Source organism: Cajanus cajan, chromosome 8 (assembly GCF_000230855.2).
Source record: "Cajanus cajan strain Asha chromosome 8, NIPB_CcT2T_4, whole genome shotgun sequence".
NCBI lineage: Eukaryota > Viridiplantae > Streptophyta > Magnoliopsida > Fabales > Fabaceae > Cajanus > Cajanus cajan.
In genome coordinates, this window is record NC_138524.1 from 43,134,108 (window position 1) to 43,155,146 (window position 21,039).

The 21,039-nt window shown below is 37.5% G+C and overlaps 1 protein-coding gene across 1 annotated transcript in view; it reads right to left on the minus strand.

Moving 5' to 3' along the window:
* Nucleotides 1–2,615: 2,615 nt before the first annotated feature.
* Nucleotides 2,616–21,039, minus strand: part of LOC109792183 (EAP30/Vps36 family protein) — a 32,331-nt gene continuing 13,907 nt past the window's right edge. The window contains exons 6-9 of the mRNA XM_020351568.3: nucleotides 4,678–4,813; nucleotides 4,518–4,602; nucleotides 3,643–3,724; nucleotides 2,616–2,931 (exon numbers count right to left, since the gene is read on the minus strand). Of these exons, the coding sequence (XP_020207157.2) occupies nucleotides 3,667–3,724; nucleotides 4,518–4,602; nucleotides 4,678–4,813 (279 nt within the window). The 3' untranslated portion in view covers nucleotides 2,616–2,931; nucleotides 3,643–3,666. The remainder of the gene's footprint in view (nucleotides 2,932–3,642; nucleotides 3,725–4,517; nucleotides 4,603–4,677; nucleotides 4,814–21,039) is intronic.

Sequence of the window (21,039 nt, forward strand, 5' to 3'; positions counted from 1 at the left end):
TATATATATATATATAAAGAAATAACTCATATCAAAGGTTTATATCCTTTTAATATTCTTTTCGTTATCACCGTATGTATCCCACAATGATTCTTCAATTATTGTACCTTCAATTAGTTCCAATAAATTTTGTGTTACACATTACAATCAATGAAAAATAAAGAATTTAGAAGATTTTCTAAGTATACATTTGTAAAAAAAACGTTTGAAAAAGGCTGCAAAATAAAAGTAATATTTAACTACATTTTTATATTGTCAGATAATTTAGGTTATTAAACCCTAAACCCTAAAAAAAAAAAAAAAAAAAAAAAAAAAATCATGCATCACACTACCAAACTTAAGTCCACGTGAAGAGATAATTACTTCTCAATCTACAAACAAGCTAATCCGATAACTGAATATACGGTTCTTTTTGAAATGTCTACCGCATGAAAGAGGAAATCATAATAAAATTTCTGGACAATCGAAAATAATCTTCTGCTATGCTTCCAAAATCCAACTAGAGAAGAATTACAAAGTCATTCTTACCCATTACCAAGTAACAGATAGTCAATTGGTGTATCTATCTAATCTATTATTTTTTTTTCTATATTATATTTATAAGAAATATTAAATTTACTATGTTAACAGAACTTACCTATTAATTTTATCGAACATATAAAAAGGCACAAGTTATTTATTTTAAAAAATATATTGCAAAGTTTTAAATGGGATAATAAAAAAAATTATAATAATTGAAAAGATATTTATAATTATATTATTTATTTTCAACATGTTTAATAAATATATAATATTTTAATTCATATATATATATACCATAATTATTATAATATATTAGATATATAAATAGATATTTGAATAATTTATTTGATATTTATATTATATATATATATATATATGTCAAATAAAATTAAATATTAATAGATTGCACGGGCTACCCACTAGTTCTTCTTTACAAACTTCTTGATAGATGACGTGGAAAAATCTTAAACAAACATGTTATAAAAGCTTGTTAACCAATAAATATTACATATAAAAATAAATAAATTATTTTTTTAAATGTTATGCAGGTTGTCAAGTCGAACATCAACTTTTTTCTATGAGACAGATTGATCCCATTTTGTGATCACCAATAAAAACAGGCGGAAAAAGTTTTTCTTTAAATTAATTACCTATATATTATTAGTGTAAATTTTTTTATATTAATAATTAATTATATCTTTTAATTATATTATATTATTATTAAAAGTAAATATATTTATAATGACAAGACATAATTAAAAGATATAATTAAATACCAATGAGAAAAAAACTTATACTATACATGATTAACTCTTTTACTTTAGCTTCGGATTATAACTTCGAATATTTAACCGTGACGTACAGATTCATTATAAGCAAAATGGTATTTTGTACAAATTATTATTCATAAATGTGGCATCATCATATTTAATCTTTGAAAACTGTAACACATTATGCAAGCTGATTTTAGTCAAACACCCTGATTCGTGTCAAAATCTTAGTGAAATTTTTCCATAATACTTTGCATTTCTCCTTATTATATAGCCTAGAGTCACCGTAATTCCCATGCAAAAGCACACCAAAATAGGTTACTCCATTCATTCTATTATCTTTAAAATAAATAAGAAAAAGGTATTAACACCTGATTTGTAATATAGATTGAAGTGTTCGCGGTGTAGTTTTATTGAAATTTTGCCAAAAACTCATCCAAACCAATTTAAAAAATAAGCGCTATTTATTTTAATTTAATTATAAAATTTGAATCAAACTAAATCAATCTTTTACTATTTAAGTTAATTAGATTTTTGTGATATTTGTTATTTAAAAATTAACTAAAAAATATAATATTATATTATTTGTTAAAGATCATGCATCAAAAATAAAACTAGATCACTTGATGTATTTAATAAAAAGTTTATCTTATTATTTTAATAAAAAAATTAAAAATAATTCTCCTTATCATATAAAATATCTTTTCTCATATATAGTTTTAGTCTTCCAATTTTTAAATCCAGAATATTAGTCTTTTAATTTTATAAAATTAACAATTTCGACCCCTTTATCAAATATTCATTTATTAATCATTAAAATTTTAATATTAATCATAATCTAACATTAAGTAAATGACACAAAATTTGATATTTAATATTTGGATTAAATTTTATTTTTAATTCACTTTTTATCTCATAAAAGGTTAAATAAGATGAAAATAAGATACAAATAGAAATTATAAGTGCAATTTTACTCAAATATTATTAAATATTAATTGTTATTTCATTTCTGCAATGTTACATTATGACTAATTTTACAATTTTAACGATTAATAGATGAATATTTGACAAGAGGACCAAAATTAAAGATTTTTAAAAATTAGAGGACTAAAATTAAATATTTAAAAATTAAGAGATTAAAATTAAAAATTAGATATTATAGAAGGACCATAAATATAATTTAAACTAAATTATTCATGATTTTTTTATTCAAAAATTTAGTTTAATAGTCTATAATTTTACAAAATACCTTTAAACATTATAACGTATATTTGGAGAGAGACACCTTTTAATAGCTTATAATTTTATAAAACACTTTCTATATTATGTGTCAATTTTGCACACATATATTGCATTTGAAAAAATATATATATATTTACAAATAAATGTGATTTAGTTTGGAACCATTTCACATTCTAATTCGAAAACCAAACCAAACACAATTTTGGAAATTTAAGAACCAAACAAAAATCACTTCACTAATTTGTAATTTTCTATCGGTTTTCAGCTTTTTGAATCTGTTTAAGGTTACTTCAATCTTGAACATCCTAGTATAAATTGCCCATCAGCATATCTTCCTCTGGTCACGTTATGGCAGGATACTTTAGACATGTCTTTCAACATAAACAACCTCAAACGCCTGCAGAATTGTTTATATTGGGTACCAAACCAGCCGAAGTTATCATATAATTTTTGGTGACTAGATTTATTAAACATGTTTAAAACTATCAAATATAATTAACAAGTAATGATTTGGTCATTAGCTTTATTAAAAAGATTTAAGATTTATACTGTCCAGCTAAATAAACTATCTGACCAAGTCAACCGCCTACACATTTCAAGCTTGACACTTACAGGAGCTGTGGACTGTCTGGACAAGATCTTGATCATGAATGGATGATTTACGTTCATAAGACAGACCATTTACTATGACCGACTACCTCATCACAAGCATTTGCTTCTTGCATCGTCATTTTGTTTCTTACACCCGTCATTTTTTGAGTCTCTAAACTACCTTCACTTAAACCTTTTCCAATTCGGAATGTTAAAATTATGTTCCGGAATAGGCTTTCTTTATTAGAAAATTTGATGGTTTCCATTCCAGTTTACCAACTCCTGGTTACCATTGAGAACTTCAACTAGCACACTAAATCTCTGTGTGTGTGTACATTTTTCCCCTCCTGTTTACCATTGAGATCTTTTCTGGTATTATAATCCTTCTATAGAGTGATTATGTTAAATGTCCTTTCTCTACAATGAAAATCTCACATTGATTAAAGCACACCAAATGTGTGTACATTTTTACCCCTCCTGTTTATCATCATCTTATCAAGCTAAAATTTATGCATACCTTGAATTGAACAAGCTTGGGACTCTAGGCATGAGTATGGTCAGCCTGTACCCACGAGGCATAAATTCCCTGATCTTTCACTCTGCATAAATGGCAATATAACACTTTACAAATAAACAACATATATCAATGAAAAGTTGAAAACAACCAATGAACAAAATCACATTCTATCATTGAAACATGTCATTAGAGAAACCAATGAGGTGTAGGAACAGGGATAGCAATTTATAATTCTTGAGACAAAGCAGAAAGATGAACTTGGTCATTGATATTAATTTCAAAGGTGAAGCAATAATTTTCAAATAAAAATAACATACCCCATCTATATATTTCAAGTAGGAAGACTTATTTAGTTATTTTAGTATAGTATCTGAAGACGATTTTTCTAATCTTGAAACACTGAAACTACAAAAAATGGGACAAACGTGAATCTTTTTATATGTAATGGAATTCATTGATTGTCTCAAGTAGAATTTCAAAAGATAAACAGAGAATCAGATAAAGAGTAAGGACAAGTGGTCAAGGAATGCTAAACAAGCATCAAATAATGAAGCCTTTTTACATAGGAACTTTAGCATATTATCTGAAGACAATTTTTCTAATCTTGAAACACTGAAACTACAAAAAGTGGGACAAAATTATTTTTTATATCTGAAGGAATTCAATGATTGTCTCCAGTAGAATTTCAAAAGATAAACAGCGAATCAGAAAGATCAAATAAAACAGTAAGGACAAGTGGTCTAGGAATACTGCACAAGCATCACATGATCCAGCCTTTGTACATATAAATTTTAGCTCAAGGGGGAACAGATTTGACTGGAATATCAATAAGTCAAGAGTCAAAACTACAAATTAAGCATAGAAAGTTTACTTACAAATACATATCATCTCGATCAATTTCAGAGAACAAGTTGATATAAAAGCGAAACCCATCAGGGCTTACATCTCTGCATAGTAAACCTGGGAAAGATTCCATAAAAATCAGAAGTCGGTTATGTAGCTTAAAGTATTGAAGAAAGAGATCCAGCAGCATACCCTTGCTCTCAGCAGACAAGAGATGCTCCTTTGCCATTGTTGGGGCAACCCCTAGTGTCCTTGCAGCATCACTAGCACTTATCCCAGCTCGAAGAGTATCAGGTTTCATAACAAGCATCTTGATTTTAGCAAAAACCTACACCAAACATCAATTAATCACTTTAGTCTAATTTACCCGCCTTCCATTTCAACGTGAGAAGAACTTGATGTCAAAATGACAAAAAATTAAAATAAAATAAAGTTCTCATCTTATCAAACATAAAAAGTGCAATGATACATGTACAAGTGTACAACAATTTGTACATCATTTTTTTCTGTGTTTCTCCATCATTAATAAGTGTAATAATTGATGAGATGGAGAGAAATAGACAAAAAAAAATGATGCTATACAATTTGTTGTAAAAGTATCACTTTCCATACAAAAAATGCAGTGCAGAAAATTGAAATCATCAATCTAAAATATAATCCCATATCTGCGTAGCAACCTGTTAAATGTAAATTATATGCATACCTCACCAAAAGAAAATTATATGGCAGATGGGAGAATCAGACAATAGAAATCAATATAATGTGAAGCATAGTTTAGTCCATTACAGATATAAAAACCCTACTCTAAACTAAAATGGGAGATCCAAAGTTCAACTTTATTGGAGTATAGTTTTACTCCTTTATTGTTATTTTCAGTTATTATAGATATTTCGGTTATTATAGACCAATCTCAATTGGCTCTATATAAACCTGACTTGTACTCTGTTTTCTGTGGGTTAATGAATTACATTCCTTGCCTATTGTAAATCTACTCTCATCTCTATCTCTCGCTTCCTCTCTCTCTCTCTCTCACACATATAATTCCTTTATGGTATCAAAGCTTCTTGATCCTCTTCTTCTCTCCTCCGTTTCCGCTCGTCCAAACTTCTTCCTATGGCTGAATCTACCTCTACAATGAACTCTTCTCTTCCAAGGCTAGTGTCTACCACCATCCTATTTCGGTTCCTCTTACTATTGGAGTATAGTTTTACTCCTTTATTGTTATTTTCAGTTATTATAGATATTTCGGTTATTATAGACCAATCTCAATTGGCTCTATATAAACCTGACTTGTACTCTGTTTTCTGTGGGTTAATGAATTACATTCCTTGCCTATTGTAAATCTACTCTCATCTCTATCTCTTGCTTCCTCTCTCTCTCTCTCTCACATATAATTCCTTTATGGTATCATAGAGCTTCTTGATCCTCTTCTTCTCTCCTCCGTTTCCGCTCGTCCAAACTTCTTCCTATGGCTGAATCTACCTCTACAATGAACTCTTCCCCACCACCACCGCCTCCTCCACCAATTCATGCCAACCCAGTAAACACTGTCCCGCCCAAGAATCCTCCCCCTAACTCCCATCCGTCTCTCACCTTCTCTCACACCATCTCCAAAAAACTTGACACCAAGAATTATCTTCTTTGGTGTCAACAGGTTGAACCCGTCATCAAGGGTCACCGCCTTCACCATTATCTTGTCAACCCCCAAATTCCTCAAAAATTTGCAACCCTTGCTGACCGAGATGCTGGTCGCATCTCTGAATCCTATCTTGCCTGGGAACAGCAAGATCAATTACTACTTTCTTGGTTACAATCCTCCATGTCTAAAGACATGCTTACACGAGTTATCGGTTGCAAGTCCTCCTTCCAACTTTGGGACAAAATTCACTCATACTTTCACTCCCATATGAATGCCAAAGCCCGCCAATTGCGCAATGAACTTCGCAGTACAAGCCTTGAAAATCTGTCAATCTCTGAATATGTGCTTCGAATTCAAACCCTAGTTGATGCCCTCACAGCCATAGGCAACTCTGTTTCTCCGAAGGAACACCTTGATATAATTCTTGAAGGTCTTCCCGAAGAATACGAATCCACCGTGTCTCTCATCAGTAGCCATTTTGACCTTCTGACCATAGATGAAGTCGAGACCTTGCTCCTTGGCCATGAATCTCGTCTTGACAAATTCAAGAAGAAAGTCGCTGCCTCCATTAATGTCACCACCACCACCACTGAACCCAACCCGTCTGTCACGAACCCACAAGCACACCTTGCTCATCAAGAAAATCAATCTGGCTTTTCTCATCGTCGAGGGGGTCGTACCAATTTTCGTGGAGGCCGTTTCTCCAATCGGGCAGGACGTGGACGAGGCAGATTTGTTGGGTACCAATGTCAGGTCTTCCATAGGTATGGACATGTTGCCTCTGCCTGCTATTATCGTTTTGATGAAACCTATGTCCCATCCTCACCCCTTCGCCTTCTTCTCATCGGAATGGAATTCTTGGACCTAGACCTCAATTTACTCCTCAAGTCCAATTCACCTCCACCCAGGCGCAACCTCAAGCCATGATTGCATCGTCCTCCTCTTCAAGCAACAACAATTGGTATCCGGATTCTAGGGCATCAAATCATGTTACCAATGTCTCTCAAAATATTCACCAATTCACTCCTTTTGAAGGACCCGATCAAATCCATGTTGGCAATGGACAAGGGCTTCACATTAACTCCACAGGTGTTACCACCTTTCATTCTCCAATCAACCCTAAGTTTCAATTTGCTCTAAACAATCTTCTATTTGTGCCCTCCATCACAAAAAATCTAATCAGTGTTAGTCAATTCTCCAAGGATAATTCTGTATATTTTGAATTTCACCCCTACATTTGCTTGGTCAAATCACAGGACACTAAAGAAGTTCTTCTCCAAGGCTTGGTTGGTCCTGATGGCCTGTACCAGTTTCCTACACTTCTTCCAACTCCCAGTCCGCAATCTGTCCAGCAGGTGCAACCGGCCAGAACCTTCTCTGTCAATACTGCAGCAAAAAGTTCTATTTCCTTTGCCACTTGACTCTAGATTAGGACATCCTAATGTTGATGTAATGAAACATGTTTCCCGGAACTTCAACATTCAACTTGTGACCAATAATAAATCAAATTTCTGCACTCCTTGTTGTCTTGGTAAATCCCACAGATTACCTTCCAATCTGTCTAAAACTATTTACAATACACCCTTTGATTTAGTATACAACGATTTGTGGGGACCTGCTCCGGTTACGTCAACCTGTGGATATCAATACTATGTCACCTTTGTTGATGCTCACACACGCTTTACGTGGATCTATCTTCTCAAAAATAAAGCTCAAACCTTTAATGTTTTCAAACAGTTTCACGCTATGGTTAACAATCAATATCACCACCCAATCAAAGCATTGCAAACTGATTGGGGTGGTGAGTATCGTTCCTTCACTAATTATTTGAATGAAGTTGGAATTCAACACCGTCTAATCTGTCCACACACTCACCATCAGAATGGAGTTGTTGAAAGAAAACACAGGCACATTGTTGAACTTGGTCTCACGTTGTTGGCTCAAGCTGAATTACCTATGCAATTTTGGGATCATGCCTTTCTCACTGGAGTTTATCTCATCAACCGACTCCGCTCCTCATCTATTCAGAATGTTGTTCCTTATCATAAACTTTTCCATCAACCACCAGATTATCTCTCTCTTAGAATATTTGGTTGCTCTTGCTTTCCCCATCTTCGGCCCTACAACAAACACAAACTTCAATTTCGATCCCAAGAATGTGTTTTTCTTGGTTACTCCACTTCCCACAAAGGTTACAGATGTCTTGCTGCTGATGGACGTCTCTACATCTCCAAAGATGTAGTGTTTAATGAAACTAAATTTCCCTACAAGAAACTCTTCTCCTCTTCCAAGGCTAGTGTCTCCCACCATCCTATTTCGGTTCCTCTTACTATAAATCCCACTCCCACACCCACCCATGAGACCAGACCCACCTCTCCCAATCCACCCGCAACCTCACCAAGCCTAACCTCTGATTCCTACAGCCCTAATACTGCTGCCCCAGGTACCTCTCCCTCTACTTTATCCATTCCAACATCCTCCAACCTTGAACCTTCCTCATCTCCTGTCATTCACCCTCACAATGTGCACCCTATGACCACAAGAGAAAAAGACGGTATAGTTAAACCACGCCTACAACCCACCCTTCTATTAACTCAGGTTGAACCAAAAACCACCAAACAAGCCTTATCTAATCCTACCTGGTCTGCTGCCATGCAAACAGAATACAATGCTCTTCTTCACAATAACACCTGATCTCTTGTTCCTCTTCCACCGCATCGCACTGCTATAGGCTGCAAGTGGATCTTCCGTGTCAAGGAAAATCCTAATGGTACGGTCCAAAAGTACAAGGCACGCCTTGTTGCCAAAGGATTTAATCAACAATTTGGCTTTGACTATCATGAAACTTTCTCCCCTGTTATCAAACCCGTCACTGTCAGGCTCATTCTCACCCTTGCCCTCACTCATCGTTGGCCTATTCAACAACTCGATGTTAACAATGCCTTTCTCAATGGAACACTTGAAGAAGAAGTCTACATGACACAACCACCTGGATTTGAAGCTTCTGATAAAAATCTCGTCTGCAAACTTCACAAAGCCATCTATGGGCTCAAACAAGCACCTTGTGCTTGGTTTGACAAGCTCAAATCAACTCTGCTGCGATTAAACTTTTATGCCAGCAAATGTGATCCATCACTGTTTGTATACTCTCATGGCAATAATGTCATCTACATTCTAGTGTATGTTGATGACATTATAATCACTGGCAATAATTCCACAATTCTTCATACGCTTGTCTCTCAACTCCATTCAATCTTCTCTCTCAAAGATCTCGGTGATCTTGATTTCTTTCTTGGAATTGAAGTAAAATCTCAGCCTGATGGTTCTCTCATTCTTACTCAAAGTAAGTACATCCGAGACCTATTGAATCATACTGATATGGAAGGCTCAAAACCTATTTCTTCTCCCATGATTTCTGGAAGCAAACTATCAAAAGCAGGCTCTGAAGATTTCTTGGATGCTTCTCTCTATCGTTCAGTTGTAGGTGCATTGCAATATGCTACCATTACAAGACCTGAAATTAGCTTCTCTGTAAACAAAGTCTGCCAGTTCATGTCCCATCCCCTTACACATCACTGGGCCGCTGTCAAAAGAATTCTCAAGTATCTGAAGGGCACTACATCCTGGGCAACCTGCTTCTTCTCCTTCCTCTCTCTCGATCCATGCCTATTATGATGCAGACTGGGCGTCTGATCCTGATGACAGGCGATCTACATTTGGTGCCTCCATCTTCCTTGGACCAAATCTCGTGTCCTGGTGGTCCAAAAAGCAAACTGTCGTTGCTCGCTCTAGTACTGAAGCCGAATACAGGAGTCTTGCCCTCGCCACAGCTGAAGTTACTTGGATACAAACTTTGCTCTCTGAACTTAAAGTCAGCCATTCTACTCCAATTATCTTCTGTGACAACTTGAGCACTGTGGCTCTTGCTCACAACCCTGTTCTTCATGCGCGCACCAAACATATGGAATTAGATCTTTTCTTTGTTCGCGAGAAAGTGGCTGCCAAGTGTCTTCAAGTTGTTCATGTTCCAGCTATTGATCAATGTGCTGATGTGCTCACCAAAGCTCTCTCACCTTCGCGGTTTTGTGATCTTAGGTCCAAGCTTCAAGTAGTTGAGTCTCCTTATCCTACTTGAGCTTGCGGGGGGCTATTGGAGTATAGTTTTACTCCTTTATTGTTATTTTCAGTTATTATAGATATTTCGGTTATTATAGACCAATCTCAATTGGCTCTATATAAACCTGACTTGTACGCTGTTTTCTGTGGGTTAATGAATTACATTCCTTGCCTATTGTAAATCTACTCTCATCTCTATCTCTCGCTTCCTCTCTCTCTCTCTCTCTCACATATAATTCCTTTAAACTTCGAAACACAAATACAAGATGAAATGTTTGGTAAAATAATATTGGAGTATAGTTTTACTCTTTACTTATATGTACAGCAGTAGTGTAGGATCTTACATTTTTTCTGTTTTATTATTTTCTGTTGTACTCGTAGTCAGTTAGTGTTGTTAGTCACATTTATTATTTTCTGTTGTAGGCCCAATAGCTGTTATAACTTATATCCCAACTGTTTTGTTAAAAGTTATTGTCTCTATATAAACTGCATGTACACTGTTAGGAATCTCTTCTTGAGAAAGGAAAAGAACAGAATCCTAACAATGAACCACACACTCACACAACAAGACTGAACAGCTGAATTACTTTTGTATTGATTATGAACAAAATTCTTTCAAGAACCAAGGTATACAAGTATACCCCCAAAAGGAGCACTCTCCTTGTCACACCGGAATCTTCCAGTTATACAAATTTTACAAAAACTCCCTCAACTAAACAATAGAGATCTTTTTTAAAAGATTTACAATAGAGTAACAGATTTAACTAACACTCTTGACCTAGTCAGCTAACATTTACAATATGCCCCTTTCCCTTTTTCTTTCTATAATAAACCTGTATAGGTTTCTGCTTCTCTCTAAAATCACTCCTAACATTACTCCCTCCATCAGAAACAACCTTGTCCTCAAGGTTGGAATCTAAAAATTGACAAAAAAAATGACATCAAAACACGCTGTAGTTGGGACTAAAGCAAACCAGCACCCCTAAAAAATTAACTTCTCCATAGGTTTGGGCTATGCCAATTAAGTTAAAAATTGGACCCACTTCGTAGAATTCCAAATCTTCCCCTTCCTCTTTCTCATCCTCCATAGCCGAAACATTTACTCTAATAGAATGTGTCTCTTTGTTGTCCATCCATGCTGGATCAGCAGTGAACCCATTGGTCCCTGCATGCAAACCCATGTCTGGTGGCTTTGATGGTAGTGGAGATGAGGGTAGATTTTGTATAACTTCAATCACAATAGCTTCCTTCATACTTTCCTTTTGCCTAGGTTCCATTGTCATGTTGTCATCCATAGACGCAACGATGTTTAATGATGAAGGCTCGCCCAGAAAATGGTCTTCCCTATCACATAGAGTGTTGTTCTTGATTATTGGAACTTCTTTATTTCTGTTTTCTAACTTCCAAGACTTGCAGCGAGTTACCATTACACCTTAGACTGCTACCCTTCATGTAATTCTCTGTTTTATGCTTCCATCAAAGGTGGGTAACTCCACTTCTTTTTCCCAAGATTGCACCCAGTCACCTCTGCAATTTGACTCACTGCCTTTGGAATTTTCTGCATTTTTCTTGAATCTGTCCAAAACTGGTTGCTGGTCCCATTGCCTTCTGTCAAGTCCTGTTTTTGCAATAGGTGATCAAGATCCTTGTGAAGCTTATCTTTTTCTCCCAAGTTGTGCGATCTCATTAACGAGTTTCTTGATCTCTAAAACCTCATCGAAGTCTCTTAATCTCAAATTTTTTGTCACCATAATTCTTGATCTTCAAACTTTCTTTTTCCCTTTTCTTTTCTTGCTTCAAGAATCTTTTGATCAATGATGCAAAGAATGACTCCCAATCAGAACCTGGGTTCTTTTGGCTCCAAAAGTAGAACCACTGCATTGCCACTCCTTCCATGCTCATGAAAGCATATTGCAACTTATGGAAAGAATGAATTTCTTGCACTTCAAAGAATTTCTCAGCCTTAGCAATCCACCCCAATGGGTCTGTACCCACAAAGACTGGCAGCTTCCCCTTGGCCCAAATATGCGCTTCCTCCATCTCTAGTAATATTGGCTCTCCCCAAGATCCAACAGCATTCTCCCTAAGATCCGGCAAGTCGGACCAAATTGTTAAGAAATCTCTTCTTGAGAAAGGAAAAGAAGAACAGAATCCTAACAAAGAACTGCACACTAACACAATAAGATTAAACAACTGAATAACTTTTGTATTGATTATGAACAAAATTCTTACAAGAACCAAGGTATACAAGTATACCCCAAAAAGAAGCATTCTCCTTTTCACACCAGAAACTTTCAGTTATACAAATTTTACAAAAACTCCCACAACTAAACAGAGGTCTTTGTTAAGATAATTCTATATTAAGATAATTCTATAAGATATAGTTTAGATATACTAGTTTATCTTTTAAGATAATTCTATAAGATATAGTTTAGATATACTAGTTTATCTTCTCTTTAGTTAGTTTTATCTAAATCCCTAAACTTTAGGGATTGATTATGTTTTCTGCTTATTTATTTTATTGTACCTATTCAGATTCAATAATAAGAAATTATTCATATTCAAGTTGGTACCAGAGCACTCTGGTTCAGGAACCCTAATCCAGCCGCCAACATTTAGGGTTTCTAGGGTTTTCGAATTTTGTCTGCGGTTGTCGGAGTTGACACCGCCTGCACACTCAGAGGTTGCCGATCGGCCTCTCCGTCGCGATCCGCCGTCATCCGCTGCCTCACGCGCTCCCACGCGCGGTTCTCGTTGAGGAAGCTTGCCGGCGCGTGGGCTTCACGCGCCACCCTACCAGCTTCCGTTTGCGACACGATTTACTCCGTTGGACTCGTCGGCCCTCCCTCTTCTCGTTTTGACCCTTTTCAGGTTGTGGGTCACACTCTAGGTGGTCTATTGGAGGTCGTTTGGTTGCGGTCTCGGAGTTTCGTGGTCGTTTGGTGTTGTTTGGTTGTTGACTCAGAGTTTCGTGGTTGATTGGTTGCTACCTTGGCGTTCCATGGTTGATTGTTTGTTGTTTCTATGGTTTTTTGATTGAGGTTTTCTTCATGGCGCAACAAGCCTCTTCCTCTATCACTGTTGCTCACACTGGTAATTCTACCGTTTGTCTCTCTCACTCTACGTCTATTGGACCTTGGGTTTTGGACTCTGGTGCTTCTGATCACCTAACTGGTAATGTTTCCCTTTTCCATAGCCTATCATCACCTAAAACTCCACATCATATCACTCTTGCAGATGGGTCAAAAGTTCAAGCCACTGGTATTGGCCAAATATCACCTACCCCTTCACTACCATTAAAATCTGTTTTACTAGTTCTTGGATGTCCTTTTAATTTGATTTCTATAAGTAAGTTGACTCGGTCACTAAATTGTGCCATAAGCTTCACTTCCGATTCTTTCTTGATACAGGACCGGAGTACGGGACAGACGATTGGAGTCGGATATGAATCACATGGTCTCTACTACCTTCAGTCTTCCACCTCTACCATATGTGCATCTGTTGAGTCTCCTAGTTTAATTCATCGTCGCCTGGGTCATCCAAGCTTGAATAAACTAAAGAAAATGGTACCTCATCTCTCACGCTTGGAATCCTTAGAGTGTGAGTCATGTCAATTAGGGAAGCATGTTAGAACTTCTTTTCCTAAGAATATTAATAGTCGAGCTGTGTCTCCCTTTGATGTCATTCATTCTGATGTTTGGGGCCCTAGTCGAGTTCCTTCTCTTTTAGGGCATAGGTATTACGTCACCTTTATTGATGATTTTTCTAGATGCACTTGGATATTTTTGATGAAAAATCGTTCTGAGTTATTCAATATTTTTCAAAGTTTCTATTCGGAGATCAAAACTCAATTTGGCAAAGTAATTCGGATATTACGAAGTGACAATGCTAAAGAATATTTTTCAGATTGCTTCAAATCATTTATGACTTCCCATGGCATTCTACATCAATCTAGTTGCCCTCATACACCTCAACAAAATGGTGTAGCTGAGCGAAAACATAGACATATTGTGGACACTGCTCGTACTCTTCTATTGAATGCCAATGCACCTCCAAAGTTGTGGGGAGATGCTATACTTACTGCAGGGTATTTAATAAATCGAATGCCATCCTCTGTCTTGAATGATCAAGTACCTTATTCTCTATTATACCCATTGGCTCCCATTTTCTCTGTTCATCCTCATGTCTTTGGTTGTACTTGTTTTGTCCATGATCTTTACTCAGGACGTACTAAGTTGTCTGCTAGGGCTATCAAATGTGTGTTCTTAGGATACTCCCGTGTTCAAAAGGGGTACCACTGTTACTCTCCAGCTACACACCGGTTTTACACTAGTGTAGATGTCACTTTCTTTGAAAATACACCATATTTCGTTGCTACAGATGTCTCTTCGGTTGACTCCGATCTCCTTTCTCAGGTATTACCCATTTTGATCCCGGTGTGCCCTCTACACCTACTACTTTAGAGACACCAGAGATTAGGGATGGCAACGGGGCGAGGCGGGTACGGGTTTTATGATACCCGTCCCCGTCCCCGCAAGTCAAACCCAAACCCGTCCCCGTCCCCGTACCCGTCGGGTATGGGATTTTCATCCCCATCCCCGTCCCCGTCGGGTATCGGGTATACCCGTACCCGTTAATTTTTTTATTTTTTATTTTTTTTTTAAAAAATGATATTTTTAAATTATTTTTTTATTATATTATATTTATAATTAAATTATTTATCTATCTCATACTATAATAAATACTCACACATAAAAAAATATTAATATTTTTTAATATAATTAAATTGAAAGTGGGTATTAAATTAAAAATGAGAACGGGGACGGGTACGGGTACGGGTATGGGCGGGTAAGTACATACCCGTACCCGTACCCGTACCCGATTTAATATATCGGGTTTTACCCGTACCCGTACCCGTACCCGGTCAAACCGGGTATTCCCCGTCAAAATTGGGACGGGTTCGGGTATTACCCGCGGGTACGGGTATAGTTGTCATCCCTACCAGAGATTCCTAGCACACCACCAGGGTTTGATCGTCCTCTACACCGATTTGGGATAACCTATGAGCGTCGGTCACATACTATTGTTCCTCCCAGTACTTCTACAATTGAGTCATGTGATTCTGCCCCTGCTCCAGTCTCCTTACCTACTCCGGCCCCACCTACCTCAGTTGACTTGCCCATTGCTCTTCGTAAAGGTAGTCGTTCTACTTGTAATCCTCATCCTATTTATAACTTTCTTTCATATCATCGTTTGTCTCCTACCTATTATGCTTTTGTCTCTGCTATTTCCTCTATTACCATTCCCAAGACAGTACAAGAGGCGTTAACCCATCCAGGATGGCGTCAAGCAATGATTGATGAGATGACTGCTTTAGACTCCAACCACACTTGGGCACTTGTCCCACCTCCGCCTGAAAAATCTGTTGTTGGTTGTCGGTGGGTATTTAATGTTAAAGTGGGCCCTGATGGACAGGTGGATAGATTGAAAGCTCGTCTTGTGGCTAAGGGATACACGCAAGTATATGGTTTGGATTACAGCGACACCTTCTCTCCAGTTGCGAAGATGGCCTCAGTTCGTCTCTTCTTAGCTATGGCTGTTATGAGGCATTGGCCTTTGTTTCAATTAGACATCAAAAATGCCTTCTTACATGGTGATTTGGAGGAGATTTATATGGATCAACCTCCTGGGTTTGTTACTCAAGGGGGGTCTGGTCTTGTATGTAAATTACAAAAGTCCTTGTATGGCCTCAAACAATCACCTCGTGCTTGGTTTGGTCGGTTTAGCAAAGTTATACAGGAATTTGGAATGATCCGCTGCGAGACAGACCACTCTGTTTTCTTTAGACGATCGTCGACACATAGATTTATCTATCTTGTTGTTTATGTAGATCATATTGTGATTACAGGTGATGATCAGGAAGGCATCAAGGCACTGAAGCAACACTTATTTAAACACTTTCAAACTAAGGATTTAGGTCCCCTACGTTATTTTCTCGGGATTGAGGTCGCTCAGTCAAAGTCCGGTATTGCTATTTCTCAGAGAAAATATGCCCTTGATATTCTAGAAGAGACTGGACTTACAGATTGTAAGCCAATTGACACTCCCATGGATCCTAATGTGAAGCTTATGCCTAATCAGGGGGAGCCTTATCCTGACCCAGGGAGATATCGGAGATTAGTGGGCAAATTGAATTATCTCACCATGACCAGACCTGATATATCCTTTCCTGTCAGTGTTGTAAGTCAGTTTCTTAACTCTCCCTGTGAGAGTCATTGGCTTGCAGTTGTTCGAATCCTTAGATACATCAAAAGATCACCAGGAAAAGGACTTGTTTACAATGATAGAGGACATACAAACATTGTTGGATATTCAGATGCAGATTGGGCAGGTGATGCAAGTGATAGGCGGTCAACATCAGGCTATTGTGTCTTCATGGGTGGTAATCTTGTCTCATGGAAGAGTAAAAAGCAAAGTGTTGTTGCACGATCAAGTACAGAAGCAGAATATCGTGCTATGGCTCACACCACATTTGAGCTCTTGTGGCTAAAATTTTTAATTCAAGAGTTGCAGTTTTGCAAGGTTGGTCATATGGAACTAGTTTGTGATAACCAGTCAGCTTTATACCTCTCCTCTGATCCAGTTTTTCATGAGAGAACAAAGCATATAGAGGTTGACTGCCATTTCATCAGAGAAAATATCCTCTCCGGTATCATCAAGACCTCCTCAGTTTGCTCCAAGGATCAACTTGCAGATATCTTTACTAAATCTTTACGTGGTCCTAGGATAACATATATATGTAACAAGCTAGATGCATATGATATATATGCTCCAGCTTGAGGGGGAGTGTTAAGATAATTCTATATTAAGATAATTCTATAAGATATAGTTTAGATATACTAGTTTATCTTTTAAGATAATTCTATAAGATATAGTTTAGATATACTAGTTTATCTTCTCTTTAGTTAGTTTTATCTAAATCCCTAAACTTTAGGGATTGATTATGTTTTCTGCCTATTTATTTTATTGTACCTATTCAGATTCAATAATAAGAAATTATTCATATTCAAGTTAATGTTGGGGAGTTTTTAACGCCGGGGAGCATTTCACACAATGGGTAGTGAGTAAGTCATACAAGTGAGCTTGACACCACAACATAACCTAAAACCTTAAGGCATTAGGTAGGTGGGTCTTTCTCACTTATATATTACTCAACATGCCCAACTCTAACCAATGTGGGACTTCACTTCACACTTGAACTCCAACACTCCCCCTCAAGTGTGAATCCCTTCCACATGGTCACACTCCTCCTCAAGCAGAAGCTTTTTTTTTTCGTCAACGAGTATTTAATGGTGGCCTTACTTGCACTATCGTTGCACTTCAACGACACACGTCCTCCACACCTCTAGGGAGACTTTCAGTACAAGGGATGATCCTACTCTTGGATCTCCTGCCAATTCCATTCAGGATCCCACTCTTAGATCCAACCAATACTCGTCTGAGCCGATCATCAGTCACTTGGTCGAACCATCGGCTCTGATACCACATGTTGGGGAGTTTTTAACGCCGGGGAGCATTTCACACAATGGGTAGTGAGTAAGTCATACAAGTGAGCTTGACACCACAACATAACCTAAAACCTTAAGGCATTAGGTAGGTGGGTCTTTCTCACTTATATATTACTCAACATGCCCAACTCTAACCAATGTGGGACTTCACTTCACACTTGAACTCCAACAGTCTTATTTAAAGGATTTACAACAAAGTAACACATTTAACTAACATTTTTTACCTAGTCAGCTAACATTTACAATATGCCCTTTTCCCTATTTTAGGTTTCTGCCGCTCTCTAAAATCATTCCTAACATACTCTCTCTATTCAGTGGGTTAAATACATATTTTACATTTTTGAAAGATTATCTCTCTCTCGCAACTTCTCTTTCTATCTCTATTAAGGTATCACATACGTCATAAATCCTTTCTTTCTTGATTCTCTAAAAACCTCCCTCATGGCTGATTCTTCACCACCACTGCCTCCTCCTCCACCAATCAATACTGTTCATCCAAAGAACCCACCCCCATCTCTCACCTTCTCCCACAACATATCAGAAAAATTGGACACCAATAATTACATTATTTTGTGCCAACAGGTAGAACCAGTGATCAAGGCCACAGACTTCATCACTTTCTGGTCAACTCACAAATTCCTCAAAAGTGTCTTTCCATTCTAGATTATGATGCTGGATTTTTGAATCTAACCTTGTCAGGGAACAGTAAGATCAACTCTTGATGTCTTGGTTGCAATCTTCCATGTCAAAAAAGACATGCTTACTTGTGTTATAGGCTGCAAGACATCTTTTCAACTCTGGGATAAAATACATTCCTACTTTCATTCTAACACAAATGCCAAAGCTCGTCAACTCCGCAATGAACTGTACAATACCAATCTTGAGAGTCAAACCATTTCGGATTATATTCTCTGCATCCAAACCCTTGTTGATGCCCTCACCACCATTGGTGACTCTGTTTCTTCAAAAGAGCATCTTGGTATCATTCTTGAGGGTTTACACAAAGAATATGAATCAATCATGTCTCTCACCAGAAGTCACTTTGACTTGTCCATTGAAGAAGTGGAAACCTTGCTTCTTGGACACGAATCTCGCCTTGATAAATTCAAAAGAAAGTTGTTGCTTCCATTAATGTTGTTGCAGCCTCCCCTAAATCCAATTCTTCCATATCACACTTATAGGCAAATCTTGCCCATCAAAAAATGAAATCTCAATTTTCCCAACATCACGGTGGTCATTTCATGATTTCAACAACCACGATGGCCATGGACAAGGCAAATATGTTGGACTTCAATGTTAGGTCTATCATCATTATGGGCATGTTGCATCCTCCTGTTACTACAGATTTGATGAGAATTTTGTCCCATCTTCTCCACCGGATACACCTACTTCTACCTTTGCTAATAAAGTTGTCAATCCCAATACTTGGTACAACACCCAATCTACTCCAATGTAGTACATTCCTTCATCTTCAAAATAGTTCTCTTGTCCTCCACTCAACCAAAATGGCATTCTTAAATCTCGACCACCTCCCACCCCACAAGCATATTGTCTCTACTGACACAAGGCCATTTACAGCTGCAACCTCAAGCCATGATTGCCTCATCCTCTTCTTCCAAACATAACACTTGGTCACCAATTTCTAGTATTTCAAATCATGTAACCAATGACTTGAAAAAGAGAATGATTTTATTATTATCATTCATTGCATGTTACATTCTCATTACACCTATTTGTAACAATCTAATCTTCCAAAATAAGGAAATAAGGAAAAAAATATGCTGAAAAATAAATAGAAGATTCTACAAATATCTTCTCTAATTAGGAAGATTTTTCTCTAATTACAACACTCCCCCTCAAGTTGGTAAACGGATATCAATCATTCCCAACTTACCTACAAGATCGAGAGCCCTTTTGTAAAAATATCTGCTATTTAAAGTTCTGTAGGAACATGAGTTGTAATCACAAAGTCTCTGTCTAGATTATCTTTGATGAAGTGTTTGTCAATTTCAATGTGTTTGGTCCTGTCATGTTGTACTGCATTATGGGCAATGCTCATGGCAGACTTATTGTCACAGTACAGTTGCACAAGGTTGTCTACCTTGACTTTAAGGACATCCAAAATGATTTTCATCCAAAGTCCTTGTTAGAATAGCTTATTAGAGTAGCCTTTGTATTCTGTTATTTCTTCTTTTGATATATGTCTGATGTGTGTCTTAGACTCCTAGGGTTTTACATACTTTATGTACTCAATGTTATATAAATAATGAAAAAGGAAAGAAGTGTGTAACACACACACTATTTTTCTCAAACCCTAATATTCAAGTTGGTCTCAGAGCGGGTCCGATCCCGCTCTGTCATTCGTCCGCCGCCGTTGTCCGCCGCTGCTGTTCGCCGCCACTGTTCGCCGGCGTCCGCCGCTGCCGGCCACCGTCCGCCGCCGCCTCCGGCGACCAAATTCTTCGGCGAACTTAGGGTTTTGTGCGCCTCGTTGAGCGCAACCCAACCCTGCTGGTTTCGAGCTCATCCAAGCCTCCACGCGCCGCCCCAAGTGCCTGTCCGTCAAGCGCGTGTGTCTCACGCGCCGCCTCCTGGTCGTCGGAAGTCCGCCACGCCGCCACCGTTGTGCTCGCCTGAGCCTTCTGGGTCTGTTTCAGACCTCAGTTTAGTGTTCCAGTTGGTCGTTTGGGTCTTGGTCACTGTTCATCTTCTCTTTGAGTTGCGGTTACTGTTCATCTTCTCCAGTTGTTCCTTCTTCTTCGTATGGCATCTCCAGGTCAGGTTGAAGCTTCTGCAATGGTTTCTAGTCAAGGGAGAAACGTTCGTCCTCAATACTCAAGAGGATAGGTCATATCCAAGAGAATTGTTATTCTCTTCATGGTTTTCCAAATCTGTCCAAGTCTAAGAAATTGAGAAAAACTGATAGAATGGTCCCTAAAGATGACTATCAGAAATTTATTCAATGGAAATCTATGAATCAAGCTCAATCTTTCTCTACCACTACTGTTTCTACAGCTTGTATTTCTCATTCAACTGCAAATCAAAGTCCATGGATCATTGATTCAGGAGCCTCTGATCACATGACTGGTAATAGGTCTACCATGTCTCCACTTAAATCCCCTCAACTAATTACCTTAGCAGATGGATCCAAAATTGCTCCCAAAGGAATTGGTCAAGTCTCTCTGTCTCCCTCATTAAATTTAAACTCTGTGTTATTTGTCCCTAATTGTT